The sequence below is a fragment of the Ovis canadensis genome, chromosome 21 (assembly GCF_042477335.2).
Source record: "Ovis canadensis isolate MfBH-ARS-UI-01 breed Bighorn chromosome 21, ARS-UI_OviCan_v2, whole genome shotgun sequence".
NCBI classification, from domain to species: Eukaryota; Metazoa; Chordata; class Mammalia; order Artiodactyla; family Bovidae; genus Ovis; species Ovis canadensis.
The window spans coordinates 59,780,833-59,799,486 of record NC_091265.1 but is presented as its reverse complement, the minus strand read 5'-3'; the positions used below and the strand labels follow the sequence as shown (position 1 = coordinate 59,799,486).

Sequence of the window (18,654 nt, the reverse complement as noted above, 5' to 3'; positions counted from 1 at the left end):
TAAAGAAGTGAAGGCAGAGACTCAGATATATGTACACCCACGCTCATAGAAGCATTATTCACAATTGCCAAAGGGTAGAAGCAACCCAGGTGTCCATTGATTGGATGAATGGATAAACAAAACGTGGAATACACAGACAATGGAATATTGGGTGCTAAGTCGCTAAGTGGTGTCTGACTGTTTATGACCCATGGACTGTAGCCCACCAGGTTCCTCTGTCCATGAGATTTCCCAGGCAAGAATACTGGAGTGGGTTGCCATTTCCCTCTCCAGGAGATCTTCCTGACCTAGGGGTTGAATCTGTGTCTCTTAATTCTCTTGCGTTAGCATGTGGGTTCTTTACCACTAGTGCCATGTGGAAAGCCCAATGGAATATTATTCAGCCTTTTAAAAGAATGAAATTTCAGTGCCTGGTACAGCATGGATAAACCTTGAAGTTGTCATGCTAAGTGAAATAAGGCAATCACAAAAAAGACAAATAACATGTGACTCCTTTTGTGTCAGGTCCCTGGAGAAGTCAAGGTCACGAAGAGAAAGTAGAAAGGTGGTTGCCAGTGGCTGGGGTTAGGGGATGGAAGTTGGTGTTTAATGGGTATGGAGTTTCACTTTGGGAAGATGAAAAAAATTCTGGAAATGGATAGAGGTGATGGTTGCAGAATAATCTGAAAGTATTTAATGCCACTCAACCATATGCTTAAAAATGGTTGAAATGGTAAATTGCATGTTATATATGTTTTACCACAGTTTTTTAAAAAATCACTGAAAAATAAAAAGGTAGCATGGCCAAGAAAAATGTCCCCTGCTCCAATTCTGCCTCTGCCTCTAGTATGAAATCTTGGCCTAGAAGCAGGAAAGCCTGGAGGTGAGGTGGGAGTCAGATTTGTAGGGTCAAAAGGATGGAAGACAACCAGCAGAGTGGAAGAGGGGGGGTCACTGAGGCCAGCACGTGCCTCCAGACACCAAGCCCCACCCTCTCAGTCCCCACTTGGGGCCAATTCTCTTCCTGCAACAGCTTTTTCCTCTCTAATCTGTGATCCATCTCAGCCCCTGTAGTGACCCTTCTAAAACCTGGGTCTGACCAGGTATCTCTCCTTAAAACTCTTTCAGCGGCTCCCACGGCCTCAGCTCAGTCTTGCAAGTAGAACTGTTCTAAACTGACTCTGAAACTATTTTTCCAGCTTCACAGTCCTCTTTCCTGAACCCTGGGTTCCTTTAAGTCACACATCATAACCATGTTTGAATACCTGCTATCTGCAAATAAATGTTATCCCTGATTTTCTCAGCAACCCTGCAAGGCAGGTGTCACTGACTCCCATTTTAGAGATGGGAAAACTGACTCTCAACAAGGCTAGGTTGGACTCAGAGACCTAGGCCCTTTTGGCCAAGCTTTGGATCCTCATTCACTCAGGTGCCTCAGTGCCTTTGTTCAAGAAGGTGCATAATCCCGTCCGCCCTCAGGTTTGGCTCAGAATCCTGACACCACCTCACCCTGCCCCAGGCATTCATGATCTTGGTGTCTTCTTCACAGTGTTCAACACGATTGAAAATGCACTCGATTACAGATTTGCTATCCCTCCCCCCACTAGACTGCGAGCTCCAGGAGGGCACGGGGTCATGTCCCAGCCCCTGGAGCACATGGGATGCACTGTAGACCAACAAGCAGCACTGATGAGATGGGTCCACTGAGGAACACAGTCGGATCCCTCCCAGCGCCAGGTCTAGCCTGTCCTTCTGCATGCTCCCTCAGGCCTCTGACGCCAGAGAAGCTGTTGGTCCCTTGCACTAGGCCTGTGTTTAATCCTTGGCTCTTGGGCCTCTCTTGCTAGACCTCAGTCTCCCAGGCCCAGTGCCTGGCCTACTCCAGCTAGCTCTCAGACACCCCAATCAATGTCGGAATATCCCCAATTGGCACTTGGTTCCTTCCGGCTTCTCACTAGGGGTTCAGAATGCCATACAGTTTCTTCCAGAAGGCAGGCCTTTCCCCCACCCCATCCCACCATATAAAGCCCTCTGGGCCTGGAGTGAGTGAGCCCACAGCTCCCAGAGCCTGGCCTGTCTTGAGGAGGGGCCCAGAACAGAGTACCGGGAGCACAGGTCCCAGCAGCAGCAAGTTTTATTGCAACTAGAATCCCCTGGTCATGTGGGAGGGCTGGGGCGGAGGGACAGCGGTCACTGACGGCACGTTCCCAATCCACAGCATGGAGCCAAAGGTCCAGCTGGCTGTGCCCCGCCTCTTCCCTGGCCCCCCTCCCATCAGGGTGTCATCGAGGCTGAGTTAGAGGTGGGTGAAATGTGGAGTCCATTTCAGCAGAGCCTTCGTCCGAGGGATCTGAGGAGCATTTGGCAGTGGGGGTCCAGGTGGCCCGTGACGCCCGGGGTGCTTCCGGCTGACATCAGCATGTGTCCTTGTGGGGCTTAGGGGGAAGCAAAGAGCCACTCTGTCCACGCGGAGAGGGTGGGAGAGAGGGAGACAAAGGCTCAAAGTGAGAAGTCGCTGGCCAGCAACCACACAGGAGGGACCCGGGGACCCCAAGTCCTAGACCAGGGTTGGTGTCTACCCCCTGCCTCTGTGGCATTCACCCCACTAGCTGCTCTCGGGTCCTATGTGGGGATCTGCAGGTGGCCCAGGTCTTGGTCCATGATCTGGAGGACGTCGTCCAGGATAGAAGGCCCCAGGTCCACGTGCAGGGACAGCAGGGAGCTGGCGTGGGACAGGAAGGGCTCCTCCACCCCGGACTCGGGGGTCAGCCCGCTGTGGGCGGTGCCAGCCTCTGGGATCCTCCACACGTCCACAGTCCCCGCCTCCTGCGGGGAGGGCTGCGGGGTCTCCAGGTGCAGGCGAGGGGGCTTGGGGGGGGCCTGGGCAGCGGGCAGGGTGAGGGCCTGAGGCCCGCCGATGACCGGCAGGGAGATGGCATTCTTGAGCAGAGGGGACGGCCCGTCCGGGAGCTCCCGCCCGCACAGCGTGGCCGTGCGCTTGAACTGGAAGGGCATTTCGAAGCCGCCATCCTCCTGGGTCTCGTCCACCGCCGTCCCCGGCAGGAGGTGGAACTTGCCCTGCAGGAAGGAGATGTCACCGAACGTGTCGTTGCCGCCTCCGCTGCCAATGTGGATAGTGTGGCGAAAGTCTCCCAGCGGCGGGCTGATCATGTCCGAGGACAGCAGGTCTCGCAGCTTCTCCTTCTTGCCCTTGCGGCTGCCGCGCTTCAGATAGATGGGCACCTTGGTGGACATCGCGACCTCACCCCCGGGGACCGGGACCGGCCACTCGCAGGACCGCGCCCTCCGCTGTCTCCTTTCACCCCTGTCCACCACAAACAGCCAGAGCGAGGTGTCCAGACAGCAAACACTTGCCAAAGGGCTAAGAAACGATCAGCGAAGTCAGAGGGTCGAGATAGCCAAAATCACTTTCTCCCGAGAAGGCTGGAGACGCTTCTGAAAACCGGAAGCAGGCAGGCAGCAATGCTCTCTGGGCTTGTCCTCGATTCTTTCCGGTCCGGGCTGAGGAGATGAAACACGAAGGATATGAGTAAGAGATGGAAGGACAAAAGCAGAGGCGCCTGTCTCGTTTCCAGGTGCCCTTCAGGAGCCCCAGGAGCCTACCCAGGGCCTACTCTTGTGGGGAGCCCTCCTGGAGAGCTCCTGTGTTCCTCCACAGACTTACTGCGGCCCCAAGGGCTGGATCCCAGCGCCAAGCCCCTCCCTCCATGAGTGGGGACCCTGAGTGGCAGGCCTGAAGTCACATACACAGCCCTGGTTCTGGTCTCCTGCTGAGTCCGCAGCTCTGCTCATCTTCATCATCTGCACTCAACTGTGCCCCAGACGGGACCAGTGCCAAGTCATCAGGGTTGGGGGCGTGGGGGGCAGACGGGGGCACTTGTCTCAGATTTGTCTCAGCTCCTGACTTGACCGAGGATGGAGGTCTTGTGACCTCTGTCTCACCCACCTAGGCTGGGCCCAGGACTGGATGCACAGCAGGTGTTCAGCCCACCAAGCCAAAAGAACACCGGTTTGGCCCAATCACATCCCACCTGGAAGGGAGATGCCTGCTCAGAGCTTCCCTTTTCTCCTCCTCCCAGTTAGGAGTTCCTTATGGGCAGGAACTGAGTCTGCTGTAGTTTCTGCCCCTCCTTTCTGTCCCAGCAGCTAAGGGGAGGAGGGAGTGGGGGATATAAATACTTGGGGAGTGAAGGCCCTGCTCCGTGCCTGGGATTTTGTTGGGTTCTTTGCAAACCCATCTCATTCAGTCATCACAAAGGCTCTCCTTTCATTCCCATTTAAAATTAGAGCACTCGGAACTTCATAGTGGTCCAGTGGTTAGGACTTGCAGTCACTGCTGTGGGTCCAGGTTCAGTCCCTGGTTGGGGAACTAAGATCCTGCAAGCCACATGACATGGCCAAATAAATAAATAAAATTAGAGCTATCAGACATTTTGGAGAGATTCCCATAAGGCATTGCAAAATGAGAGAAGCAAAATGCAAAAATGTAGTCTAGAAGATTCCATTTGCTGAAAGCAGTTCCGCTCCCCACTCCCCATACATGCATGTATGTGTACCTACACATACAGGTCTGCATAGGATTATATCTTATGTTGGAGCAGGCAATAATATAGAAGGCTGGCACTAGGTTGGCATAAGGGCTACCTAGATGCAGGGAGAAGCAGGGATGGAGTGTGGGGTCTGTGACATGGGAGGAAAAGTTGCCCTCAATAAAAATTATATTTAATATCTGGTCTCTTTACTAAAAAATGATATACATAAGCTAACTATGAAAGGATGGTTGCCAAATGTTGATGGTAGTTCTCTCAACATGGTAGAATTTCAGATGACTTCCCCTTTGTTGCTCATACTTCTATAAGCTCAAATGCTTAATAAGAAGCATGTATTATTTATGAGCACATATTATTCATGTAGTCAGAATAAACACAGATATTTTGAAGGTGGAAAAAATAAATACACTCTGGAGGGATGTCATACAGGTTTAACAGAAAAAGGAAGTGGAACAAGCACTGCCTCTAGTTCCCGCAGCAGGGGACTGGCCTGATGTGTAGAATCAGCACGAAAGGCAAAGAAACTTGTCCAAAGTCGCCCAATGGGTGACCACGTGAGCCCACCCTCCTGGGGCCAGGAGGGGCTGAGCAGGTGGGAAATCGCTGGGGAAGGGTCAAGAAGCCTCTGCCAGTTCCTCTGCTCCATTCTTCTTCTTTTTTTTTTTTAAATTTATCTGACTGTGTCGGGTCTTAATTGTTGCACTAGGGTCTTTAGTTACAGTAAGCAAACTCTTACTTGTGGCACATGGGATCTTCTAGTTCCCTGACCAGGGATTGAACCCAGGATGCTTGTATTGGGAGCACGGAGTCTTAGCCACTGGACCACCAGGGAAGTCCCCTCTGCAGCATTCAGCCTCAGGAGCAGGGTGAAAGAAGAAGGAGGGGGCTGGCAGGAGGGAGCAGGAAGGAGGAAGGAGGATGCAGGAGAGGCAGAATCCCAACTACAGCCCTCCCCCCAGCCAGGCCCTTACTCAGGAAACCCCACCCCAGGACCGGACAGCTCGGGTCAGTGGTGCTGAGCCAGAGACCGGACATCTTGCCCCTCCCAGAGCACCTGCAGCTTAACAGGAAACAAAGGAATGACTCTCCAGTGGCAGAATTCCAGCTAAGCTTGGAAGGAGCTGGGGGGGCAGGGGAGGGAGGCAGGACGTGCTCTGAGGTCCTGGACTCCCATCACTCATTTACCTAAAAGACATTTATCTGTGCCCACCATGCCAGGTCTGGAGGCATGCTGACATATATCCTATCTGTCCCCTTGGCAGGCGAGAAATCCTGGGATAGTTTTCCTTCCTTTTCACTCATGGAGAAGGAGGCCAACTGGTGGGATCTGCCCAGAACTTGGGCCAGACCTCCCCTCTCCTCCCACCCTCCATCATACAGGGCCGCCAAGACAGCCTGAGTGTTTCCACAACAGATCCGGCGTCCCTGACAGCTCTCGAGCTCTGAGCCAGATGTATCCACCCAATTCCAGATGTGAGGAGAACTGAGGCTGCGGGGGGAGGGTTGGGCCAGTGTCAACCACCAGGGGAGAGCTGGGAACTGCAACCATCAAGCCCCAAATATTCAGATTTGGCAACTCCAAGACCCCACGCTCCAGCTAGGCTTGCATGGTTTCCAATTTAACCTCCGAGGCACAACACAGTGTCATCACTGGCCTTTACAGAGGCAGAAGCTGAATCTCAGAGACATCAAGCAACTCTGCCCAGATAACCCAGCTAGTAAGAGGAAGAGTGGGCACGGCTACCCAGCTGAGTCCAGTGGCTCTGATACAATGGGCCATGCCAAAATATGTGCACTGCCTGGGGAGCAAGAGGGAAATGGATCCACCTGGGCTAGGGTTGCCAGGTCCCCCAAGCCTCCTCCATTTAAGTCCTACCTCTTGGCTGCTTCCATCTCTCAATGTGCAAGTGTCCAGATATATGAGAATGAGCTGTCCATCAGGACAAGGCTCTAGGGGCTGGGCTGGGCTGTGCTGCACCCTGCCGCTTTGGAAGGAGTAGATAGGAGCCATCCCAGCTCTGTGGGCCTGCTCTGGAAAGAGCCCGGGGCCTCCTTCAGAGAAAATGACTTCTTGGAGGCAGAGGCCCCTCCTCACAAGGAATACTAGGCCACTCCCCACCAGGGATGATCCAAAGGTAGGCCCCCAACCTTGAACCCATTTCTACCTGGAAAACATCTTTTCTCTCTGGTCCTCACCTTCCTCATCCATGAAATGGGATGACAACAAGGCCATTACCAGGGAGTTACTGGAAGTCAGAGAGAGTGTGGATGTAGGAGGGGGTTAGCGGGTCACTGTCAGCCTTGACATTTATTCAACAAATAGCTATAGGGACTTCCTCAAGCATTCTGGTTCTCCGGGGACAGTGCTCCAGACAAGACCGAAAAAGAGCAGCCCCTGGGCGGAGGGGTCCTCCAGTACAGGCGCCCTCGCTGGCCGCGGGGTCTCCCAACTTCCCTGTGCAGAGCAGCGCTCGGTTCCGTGGCCACCAGGTGGCGCGCGCTCTCCCTCTACCGCTCCTTGTCCCGGAGGGGTCCTGCACGCACCGGGGTCTCGAGCGAATCTACAGTTCTAGGCGGGCGCCTCCCAAGGAGACGCACGCACGTTCGCGTACCGGGTGCGGACTGTCTGCAGGATTTTCTTCCCTTGGAGGATTCTGGGCTCACAACCAGACAATAGGGGGAAGAGGGAGCGATCGGGGACCCTGCCCGGTTATCCAAGCTCAGGGAGGAGCCTCCCCTGTGCTTTCCGGCCTAGGCGATGTCCGAGTGTCCGCTCGGCGCAGGGCCAGAGTTCGGGCGTGCGGCCCCCGCCCCGTGGCTCCGGCGGGTCCTGCTACTCAGCCCCAGCTCCGGTTCCGGGGCCGACCCCCTCCCCGCCCTCTATTCGAGCGCAGCCCAGCCCAGTCCGGATCCGTTTCAGGACACTCGCGGCCACGGCTAAAGATAGGAGGACACCTCACCGTCTACTAAAAATACGACCCCGGGTCCAGGCGAGAGCGCTGAAAGGCAGGAGGGCACTCCCGGGTCCCGGGGGTGGGGCGGGGGGCCCGGCGCAGCATGGAGGACTGGACCAGGAATTTGGGTTCGGGATGCGCGGCGCCCAGCAGGCCGAGGGGAACGCGGGCGTGGCCGCCGGGACCGAGGCGCGGGTGAGAAATGCCGTGCATCTCACGGCAGAAAGGACCTACGTAGAGATGAGTTGGGGCCCGAGGCGCGATCAAGGATGAGGCGCCTTAAGGATGGGCCTCTAAAGGGACACCCCCCGCCTCACCCCGCCCCGCCCCAGGAGCCGCGGTCTGGCTGCAGAGTCGGGCCTGAACTCACCTTGACACGCCTTTAGGCGGCTGACCCGAGAGAGGCGAAAGCGCAGGAGCTGGACCGCGCGGCGGTGGGATAGACCTGAGCTGCGAACTTACAGGGAAGACCGTGGCCCCTGAGGCCCCGCCCCCTGCCCGTAGAGCCAATGCCGGGGCCGCCCCATCTAGGCCACACCCACAGCCTCGCCCCACTCGCGGGCCCGCTTCGGCTCCCTCTTCCCAGGCGCAGCGTAGAGGTCCGGCAGCCGCGGGGACCCGGGGGTCCAGTCCGAGCTCGGGAGGCTGCGGGCCGGGCCGCGTCGGGTAATGGAGCTGGACTCCGCGGACTCCGGCTATGTCCGTCAGAGCCAAAACTCTCGGTTCTACGAGGGCCGAGGGGGGAGGTAGCCGGAAGACCGAATTCTTTAGAATTCAGAAGAGAAGCGTCCCCGGAGGGTTCCCTCCCTGGAGGGCACTGGCATAAAAGTATTTAGTGACTGCTGAGGAAATGAATGAGGCCTCGGAGGCGCTTACGTCAATACATTACAGACTTCCGAGAGCTTTCAAAAGTTTGCCGTCTCCTAGAAAGGAAGGCTTTGGGGGTGTGCGCGGGATGAGTGACCCGGCCACGCCCGTATTTACCGTATTTATCTTCAGGCTAGGTGGCTTCCGGGGCGGGGGTGGCACTGGTACTCAGACTCTTTACAAGATTGGGTGGGGCTTGAGCGGCTGCAGGGTGAGGTCCTGGGGCTCACCAATGATGGTGACCACGAGGATTATTGATTGGTTGGTTGGTGGGTGCATTCATTCATTCAGTAGAAGAAACATTTACTGAAAGGCATACCCTGCAAAGGGTGGATGGTAATGAGGTAAGGGGACCTGAGAGCTGTGACAGTACAATATGACCAAGATGATAAAATCTTCCATTCTGTAAATGTGGGAGGGACTCGAGGAGAGGGGGGTCAGGAAGGCATCCTGAAGGAGGGAAGGATGCTGAGGGTGGAGGTGAAGGTCCGCTAAGCCGGGAGGGAGGGAAGGATGGGGAGAAGCAGAATCCAGTAGGCAGAGTAATGGCTCCCCCTAAAGAGGGGCAACCTGTGAATGTATTTTGTTACATGGCAAAGAACAATTAAGTTTGCCAGTGGAATTAGAGTTGCTAATCAACTGACTTTAAAACAGAGAGATTGGGACTTCCCTGGTAGTCCAGTGGTTAAGAAGCCACCCTGCAATGCAAGGGGCATGGGTTCTACCCCTGGGTAGGGAACTAAGATCCCATGTGCAGCAGAGAAACTAAACCGGTGCACCCCCAACTAGAGAGCCCTTGTGCTGCAACAAAAGAGCCCACATGAGGCAAGAAAGACCCAACACAGACAAATAAATGAGTTTTTAAAAATTGTGTTGTGCTTTTAAAAAACAAAACAAAAAACCAGAGAGATTATCGGAATTATCTGGGTGGGTCCAGCACAATAATGATTGATGGTTCTTAAAGTGGAAGAGGGAGACTGGAGCGTCAGAAAAAGAGATGTGATGATGCAGAAACTCTGTGTTGCTGCTTAGGAAGATGGAGGAAGGGGCCACAAGCAGGCCAGCCTCTAGAAGCTGGAAAAAAACAAGGAAGCGGGTCGTCCCCTCGAGCATCCAGAAGAAACACAGCCCACTGAGCTTGATTTTAGACCCATGTTGGAACTTCTCATCAATGGGACTGGAAGTTTATAAATTTGTGTTGTTTTAAGCCTCCAGCTTATGGATGTGAGAGCTGGACAATAAAAAAAGGCTGAGCACCGAAGAATTGGTACCTTTGAACTGTGGTGCTGGACAAGACTCTTGAGAGTCCCTTGGACTGCAAGGAGATCAAACCAGTCAATCCTAAAGGAAATTGGTACTGAATATTCATTGGAAGGACTGATGCTGAAGCTGAAGCTCCAGTACTTTGGCCACCCGATGTGAAGAGCCGATTCATTGAAAAAGACCCTGATGCTGGGAAAGATTGAAGGCAGGAGGAGAAGGGGATGACAGAGAGTGAGATGGTTGGATGGCATCAGCAGTTCAATGGATATGAGTTTGAGCAAGCTCTGGAAGTTGGTGAAGGATAGGGAGGCCGGCATGCTGCAGTCCATGGAGTCCCAAAGAGTTGGACAGGACTGAGCGACTGAACAACAAAGCCCCCATGTTGGTGGTGATTTGCTACAGTAGCAATAGAAAACAAATGCAGGGAAGTTTCAACTTTTAATCTAGAGCCTTCCTGGCCGCTCCTTCAACTCCCCAAGGAGCATCAGTTAGGTGGATTCTGCCAGGACTGGCCTAGTGGCTCAGAGGAAAGCTGAGACCTGGACAGTGGAGGAAGGGGGCCCTAGGCCAAGTTGTGGTGTGGGTGGGTAAGTATTGTACCTTCCCCATTCCTACCACCCAGGCTTTGTCAGCCACCAACTCACCTAGGCCGGCCTATGCTCCTTGCCCAGTGCCTTTTGCCCTTGAGCTCCTCAAATCCTCTGACAGCCAGTGAGATGGACAGAGCTAGCATCACTATCCCCCTTTATAAAAGTGAAAACGGAAACTCGGGGCACTGACAGTGATCTACTTAGCCTGAAAGGGCAAGACCTGCTGGCTCTGGGTCCTCCTCCCTGCTCAAGCTTCCCTCCCAGCCGTTGTCACCCCTGCCATCCCCTCATTCCTACAAAGCAACCAGGTTGGGGGGACAGCTCGATGCCCAGCCCTGAGCACTGTCTCTGAGCCACAGACCCAGGTTCTGAGCTGGCTGTGCTGCCGGCTTGCTCTGTGGCCACAAGAAAGGGCAATCCCTTTCTGAGCCTCCTTGCCTGTAAAAGTGGAGTTCCATAAGTCCCAAACAAGATAAGGGATTTGCGCTTGTTTTGTTGATGGAACACACAGTCCCTGCAGGCAGGAGTTTCGTAGAAACATTATAACTGGAGCTTTGGGGGATGGTGGATGGCCTTGCCACCTGACTTGGAATAAGTCTAATGATGAATAGCTGACTCTGTTAATGACTCCTCTGAGCCTGTGGGAATAAGGCTGAGACGCGGCCCCCACTCTGCCCATCAGTGAGCATCCTCCGTTGGGGGAAGGGACTTGGGAAAGGTCAGGAGCTCCATTCAGGGCTGGTGACAAAACAAAATTACAGGGACTAAAGCTTGGAGAGGCAAAGACCCTTATCCAAGGCCACTCAAAGCCAGGAAGCAACTCCGGGGCTCTTTGGAGAAGTTCTGGTGTATGGGGGAGGGCAACTGGAAAGCACTGGGGATGGCAGAGCACTTGGGCGATGATTTGTCCCCCAAGCCTGACCCAATCCTGGGCCCTTCCCTCTGCAGTCAGTCATCTGCCCAGCCTGGCTGTGCGGTCAGGGCTTCCAAGCAGGGCCCAAAGCCACAGGAAGTGCCACCTGCGCTCTGGGGCTGTTCTAAGCCCACCTGGATGTGACACTGTTCCACCCAGAGCTGGCTCCCTGGACGGTTCCTACTTCCCTTGTTATCAAATGGAGTTCCGGCCCCTGCAAAGCCCACATCCAAGGCCCACTCTGTGCCTGGCACTGGGTTCTGCGCTTTGCAAGCACTCAGGTAGGCGGTCCATTCTCCCCATTCACAGAAGCAGCTGTGTTGCTTGGCCGGGGCTTGCAGAGTCCCTGGGGAGCCTGCTGCTGGCTGCTCTCAGCTCTGCTGAATGGACAGGATCCTTGCAGACACGCCCCGTGTTGCCATGGTAGCCCTGCAGTTAATGAGCATTTATAATACAGGATTTCATTGACTAGAATTGTTTTTTTTTATGCAACGTCTCAGGCCATGTGTAAAGGCCTGAGTACGGGTGACGAGGCTGGGACCCTGGGCCAACGGAGCATCGAGGTGTTCTGCGTTTCTGACCCAGTGGACACTCAGGCCAAGTGCCTCCTGTTCAGGGCCTGGACTGGTCTTGCCGGAAGGGGTCCCGGACAGCCTAGGGCCTGAGGGGTAGGACCCTGAGGGACGTTCAGGGGAGGCGTGAGGTGAGGAAGCCTGGAGGGAGAAATGCCCCAATGGGTCATTCAAGTCCCTTCCCCTCAGCTTGGAGCCTCGCCTTGATCCTGAGCTAGGCCCGGGCGCCATAACCCTGCCCCTCAACCCCACAGCTGCTTCCCCCACCCAAGGACCTGTAATCGCCACACAGGGACTGACTCAGCCCTTCCTTCCCCTCCCGGCATCTTCTTCCTGGAAATCGCCAGTGTCAGCAGCCCCAGCCCCTGAGGGCCCTGGGGGATAGAGTTGGAGGCCCCCTTCTCCAAGGTCATCTGGGGAGAATGATGGAGGAACCGAGCCGGAGGGTAAGACTCCCAGGCTGGAGCCAGCTCTCCTCGGCCCCTCCCACTGGGGACCTAGGGAGGCAGGTGGAACGAGGGGGACCAGGAGTCTGAGGACAGGTCTGGGGACAGGGCATCACAGGGGAAGGGACATCAAGGGGGCAGAGAGAGGAGACAAGGTCCCTGAAAGGGCCTCAGCTCCCCCCACCCCCATCTCCTGCTACTGGAGGCAGGGAGTGGGACAGGCTGCATCCGCCCCTAGGAAGCCTCCTCCGTGGCGGCCTGAGGTCAGCCTGCAGGGCCCTATGGCCTGAGCCAACCCCCGGACTGGGATGGATTTTTCCTTGATTGTTTCTTGTTTCCTTCCTCCCCTGGGCTCCTGCCAACTCCAGCCCTGCCCTCCTCGATTCTCACCCGCCTTTAGGGAACTCTGACCCGACGGAGGCTGGGACTCCAGATGAGAGCTCCCCCAGAGTGCCCCCAGCGTGCCTCCAGCTCCTGCCTCTGCCTTGGTCCCCTCCGTGGGAACTGGGTGGTAGGGCACGACTCGGGGACTTCTCTGTGGGTCTGGATTTTTGGTCCCAGGCCCAGGGCCAAGGGGGTTTCCAGAGTCGTGACAGCCCTGTCCTAGAAGGGACCAGTCCAGGCACTTCCTTGGGAACCTCTGAGCCACATGGCCGTCTTTTGGTCTGGGCAACACAGAGTTAGCAGAGGTTGTGTTCAACACTTCCCACCCTTTCGAGACACTTTGTCATTATTCATTTTGAAAACTCAGTGATATCTACCTTGTGCCTAGGGCTGTGCCAACTGGAGAAGACACAGATGGCCAAGGCTGGTTCCAGCCCTCAGAAAACAGATACCCCGGGTAAAACAAATGACCAATTCTGTGCCATAATGGAGATCCTTGAAAGAAGAGGCCAGCTCTGATTTATCTCTTTTCTTCCAGGCGGCATGGATGAGGCCCAGTCAGCGACAATGGATTGCATGCATAATATTAATAAGTCGCTTCAGTTGTGTCTGACTCTTTGCGACCTTATGGACTCTAGCCCTCCCGTCTCCTCTGTTCATGGGGTTTTCCAGGCAAGAATACTGGGGTGGGTTGCCATGCCCTCCTCCAGGGGATCTTCCTGTCCCAGGGGTTGAACTCACATCCCTTAAGTCTCCTGCATTGGCAGCCAGTCTGTTTACCACTAATGCCACCTAGGAAATGGGTTGAAAGAAGAACTGAAAAGAACAGCAGTAAGACGGGTTTGTTCTGCTAGTGGCGGGGAAGCGGGTGGAAGAGCCAGGAAGGCTTCAAGGAAGAGGTGATATTCGAGCAGGATATTAATGGATAAGTAGGAATTTGCCAGTTGGAGAATGGAAAAGGTATTTCAGGGGGAGCAGGCAAGGGCAAAAGCAGAGGCCAGAAGGAGTGCCTGCAGACGCATGGTGTGATCAGGAAACAAGAGATGTCTAGCAGACCGTGGCATAGAAGAGGGGGAAAGACCAAGAGGGTAGAGGGCACCATTTGCCTTGCCCACCTCCCATCCTTCTTATTCTGGGGACCACCCATCAATTTTCCAGAGCCTCTAGTATGATTGACCCCACTGCCAAGCTCTAAAAGTGGGTCTGAGACCCTGGTCTACCCAATCTGAGTGATGGGGATGGTTTAGGGATAGGCATATATCAGCAAGGGCTTCCCTGGTGGCTCAGATGGTGAAGAATCTGCAGGCAATTCGGGAGACCTGGGTTTGATCCCTGGGTTGGGAAGATCCCTTGGAAGAGGGCATGGCAATCCACTCCAGTATTCTGGCCTGGAGAATTCCATGAACTATATAGTCCATGGGGTCCAAAGAGTCGGACACGACTGAGCGACTTTCACCACCATATATGAGCAATGAGCTTCAGCCTGTGATTGATAGGGCGACAAATGGCAAGACGTCAACTCAGGGCCCCCAGCAGCCAGCTCTGCCACTCTGAGGGAAGAGCCTATCTGAGAATAAAGCCAGCACAGAGAAAAACAGAGCCAAGAGAATGACTTTTGATGACATGGCTTGTGCTCCTGGATCCAGTCTTGCCTGAAGCAGGCATCCATTATATGAACCAACAACTTAATGACTTTTGTTTAGTCCAGTTGGAATTGGGTTTCTGTCACTTCCCACCAAGAATCTTGCCTATTAAAGAATAGTTAAAAGCAGGACTTCTTCGGTTGTGCAGCGGATAAGAATCTGCCTGCCAATGCAGTAGACATGGGTTTGATCCCTGGTCTGGGAAGATTCCACATGCTGCCGAGCAGCTCAGCCCGTGTGCCGCAACGGCTGAACCCTGGAGCCCCGGAGCCGCTCTGCAACAAGAGAAGCCGCCGTAGTGAGAAGCCCTCGCACTGCAGTGAAGAGTCGCCCACGCTTACTGCAACTAGAGGAAACCCCCTCATAGCAACGAAGACCCAGCACAGCCAAAAAGAAGAATAATTAAAAACAGACAATAGCTCGTGCTAGCTGCTGAATGAGAATCAAGGATCTGTGTGAGTGCAATTATGACCAGAATTGCATTTTTTCGTTGAAATTACTTTTTTTTTTACATGGTGGCGCTTTCATTCGGTTCACAATTTAGAAATCACAAGGGGCAAAACGTCTCCCTCTCACTCTTGTTTTCCAGGCACCAGTTCTCCTCCCCACGGACAACCAGTGCTCTTTCTCGTAAACACTTCTAGAGACACTCTGCACAAGCAAGGCCTCTCTCATCTGTTTTTTTACGCAAGTGAAAGTCGCTCAGTTGTGTCTGACTCTTTGCAACCCCGTGGACTCTACAGTCCATGGAATTCTCCAGGCCAGAATAGTGGAGTGGGTAGCCCTTCCCTTCTCCAGGGGATCTTCCCAACCCAGGGATCAAAGCAGGGTCTCCTGCATTGCAGGCGAGTTCTTTACCAGCTGAGCCACAAGGGAAGCCCTTTTTTTTTTTTTTACACAAATGGCAGTATTTAGACAAGGAGAGCCCCAAATTACAGCAGGCCATGGTGGGAGCAGGGAGAGGAGAGGCCCCATTGCCGGGGGTGGTGGGGGAGAATTTGCAGGGGCTGTGGGAAGCTGCATTTTTTTTAAACCCCTACTATTCACATTGTCCTGCACCTTCCTTTTTTCAGTTAACACTATACTCATGACCACTTCATATCTGCTCATAGAATATGTCCTCAGTGTAATTTTCTCACAGCTGCATAGTATTCCACATGGGGTGCCCCATAATTTACCTAAACTATGGCCTCTCCAGTCTCAAGCTACTTCTCTGCTCCCTCTGCTCCAGACATGGGCTTTCAGCTCATAATGGTCTCAGCTGATAGGCGTTTAGCTTGTCCCCAGGACTTTCTGTGACAAGCGGCGCTGCAGTGTATCATCTTGTATAGACGCTGTTTTATACACATGTGAGCACAGCTGCAGAGTAAGTTCATAAGAACTCAAGAGTCATATGCTTCCCAGGTGGTGCTAGTGGTAAAGAGTTCACCTGCTAATGCAGGAGACGTAAGAGACGTGGGTTTGATCCTTGGGTCTGGAAGATCCCCTGGAGGAGGAAATGGCAACCCATTCCAGTATTCTTGACAGAGGATCCTGGTGGGCTACAGCCTATGGGGTCACAAAGAGTTGGCATGACTGAAGCAACTTGGCACGCAGGCACACGAGTGTCACAGGACACTCGCAGTTGTCATTTGGTCAGCTGTGTCCACTTGTCCTTCTCAGGGGATCTACCAGGTCCAGGGTCCCCACATGGACCACAGGGCCTGTTTCTCCTCAAGCTTCATTGGTACCAGGTTCTCAGCTTTTTTTATTATTTTTAAAATTTGTATTTGTTTATTTGCCTGTGCCAGGTCTTAGATGAAGCATTCGGGATCTTTAGTTGTGGCCTGTGAGATCTAATTCCCTGACCAGGAATTGAATCTGGGCCCCCTGCTTTGGGAGTGCCGACTCTTAGCCACGGGACCACCAGGGAAGTCCCAATCTTTTTTATTGTTGTCACCGTGATTGGCAAACACTAACTAAAGACAAGGGAAGTTTGAAAAGCGAAAGCAGAAGTGTTTGTCGCTCAGTCGTGTCCAACTCTTTGCGACCCCATGGACTGCAGCATGCCAGGCTCCTCTGTTTATGGAATTCTCCAGGGAGAATACTGGAATGGGTTGCCATTTCCTTTTACAGGGGAATCTTCCCAACCCAGGAATCGAACCTGGATCTCATAGCAGGCAGATTCTTTACCATTTGAGACACCAGGGAAGCCTTGGTATGGTTTTAACCTACATTTCTCTTATGATAAATGAGGTTGGCCATTTTTCACAGTCTTCTTTCCTTTTCCATGAACTGACTGAGAAGTATGCTTCGGAGGGTCGATTCAGAGACGAGCGTAGGGCAAGAGGCCTGTTTGGAGGCAGGAGCCATTTTGGGGACAGCTGGTTCAGAGGAGAAACAGAACTTGTCTCTAAGCTATGGTGTAAAAGCTGGCGCTGGAGATAATGAGGTCGAAAGATTGGAATTTGGTGATAGATGGGCTACGGGGGCCAGGTAGGAAGAAGAAGGAGGGGTCAGGCCAGTCCAGGGTGATGACTTGGTTGATACGAGGGGGCAGGGTAGGAAGGGAGGACAGGTGAGTCATCAAAGGCAGTGGAGGATCCCAGCGGCTCCCTGCCCACTCTCCATCCCACGTCATGACTGATGCAAAACACCTAGCTGATGGCCACACACCCCTGCTCACATGCTTTGGTGGCCACAGACCCTGGGCAGTGCCCCTGCTCGCCTCTAACCCCAAGCCACTTCTTGGCTCCCTCTGCTCTGGACCCGTCCTGCACACACCCAGGCTCCAGGCGCAGGCGCCTTGCATGACTTCTCCTTTCTCTGGGCCATCTCCTTTATTCTGCAGCTCTCAGCCATGGGGTCAAGCCCAGTTGATGTCACATTGCCTCGGAGAAACTCTGGACCATTGTTCTCTTTGTGCCTTCGTCATCGATTCATGTCCACCACCCCCGCCCCCACACTGCACTGTAACCACGGTTGTCTCCCCAGAGTGGATGCCCGTGAATGTGAATGAATGAATGAATGAATGAATGAAGGGCAGGGCACTGGAGGCAGCAGACAGGGGGCAAACAGGAGACGCGGGTCTAGGAGGCCAAAGGGCCTGGCGCCGGCCACCTCTGCGTGAGGCACAGCTGCTCAGCCCGTCCCCGGTGCCTCCTCCCATGTGGCTTGCTTGGGTTTTCTGCTTAGGATTTGTGCTAGTGCTTGCTGGCTTGCAGTGTCTACCTTGGAGTGGAAACTCCAGGTGGAGCAAGGGTTCTTTTTGGTTGAGGTCTGCAGCTCGATGGTGAGACGAGATCCCAACAGGAGCTGGCGGCATGGCAGGCGTCTGAACAGGAGCGGGTGTGGAAATTGACGGGCTGAGGCCCAGAGTGGCACAATGCTGCGTCCTTCTCTCTAGGAATCTGTTTCTGTGGATGGAAGTGAGGACGTGTTATGACCCTGCATTCCTTCGGTGGGTATCTCTTGTGGGTCGACCGTGTCCCAGGCACTCTACAGGGACAGGACAAAGTCTTTGCCCTCAGGGGACAGGTTTACAGAGCTGAAGGGCGAGAGAGTTGTATGTATATCTATATGGGGCTTCCCATGTGGTGCTAGTGGTAAAGAACCCACCTGCCAGTGCAGGAGACATGAGACTCGGATTCGATCCCTGGGTCGGGAAGATCCCCTGGAGGAGGGCATGGCAATCCACTCTAGTGTTCTTGCCTGGAGAATCCCATGGGCTGAGAAGCCTGGCAGGCCTACGGATCATAGGGTCACACAGTCAGACACTACTGAAGCGACTTAGCATGCACACACATATATATACATACACATTATTTTCTTTCTTTTAAAAAAAATTCATGCACATGGCAAAAGATTTTAAACAGGATGTGAGAATGGACATGACTAATTCCCTGAGACCTCCTGCTCCTGATCCTGCTTCTTCAATCCCCAGCCCCAGAGGAAAACCACTGTGATTGGAAATATTCTTTTCTTGTTGTTTTTAAAGACCTTTTTTTTTTTTTTTGATGTGGATCATTTGAAAAATCTTCACTGAACTTGTTACAGGATGTTTCTGTTTTATGTTTTGTTTTTTTTGGGTGTGCACCATGTGGGATCTTAGCTCCCCTACCAGGGATTGAACCCGCACCCCTTTGCAGTGGAAGCCAAAGTCTTAACCACCAGACCACCAGGGAAGTCCCCGGAGCAGAACATTTGAGATTTTTTTGTTTTGCTTTTAATTTGATTTATTGAAGTATAGTTGATTTACAATGTTGTGTTAGTTTCTGGTGTAACAGAAACTATTTCTGTGTATAACAGCCCAGTGGTTCAGATATATTATATGTATAATATATACATATATAATAATCTGCATCTGCTAATCTCAAACTCCCAATCCATTCCTCCTCCACCCACCCCTACTCGGCAAGTCTGTTCTCTATGTCTGTGAGTATATTTCTAATTTGTAGATGAGTTCATTTGCGTCATATTTCATTTTACTATTA

At 53.4% G+C, this 18,654-nt stretch overlaps 1 protein-coding gene and 1 long non-coding RNA gene across 2 annotated transcripts in view; one reads left to right on the top strand and one right to left on the bottom strand.

Annotated features, from left to right (window-relative positions):
* Nucleotides 1–2,095: 2,095 nt before the first annotated feature.
* On the bottom strand, nt 2,096–8,470 carry CDC42EP2 (CDC42 effector protein 2). The gene is made up of 2 exons (XM_069566449.1): nt 7,875–8,470; nt 2,096–3,501 (listed from the first exon to the last, which is right to left on the bottom strand). Exon 2 carries the CDS (start codon nt 3,232–3,234, stop codon nt 2,602–2,604), a length of 633 nt encoding a protein of 210 aa, XP_069422550.1. The 5' UTR covers nt 3,235–3,501; nt 7,875–8,470; the 3' UTR covers nt 2,096–2,601.
* The window catches only part of LOC138427146 (uncharacterized), a 29,944-nt gene continuing 18,869 nt past the window's right edge, over nt 7,580–18,654 (top strand). The window contains exon 1 of the long non-coding RNA XR_011251924.1: nt 7,580–7,699. This is a non-coding gene — a long non-coding RNA (uncharacterized lncRNA). The remainder of the gene's footprint in view (nt 7,700–18,654) is intronic.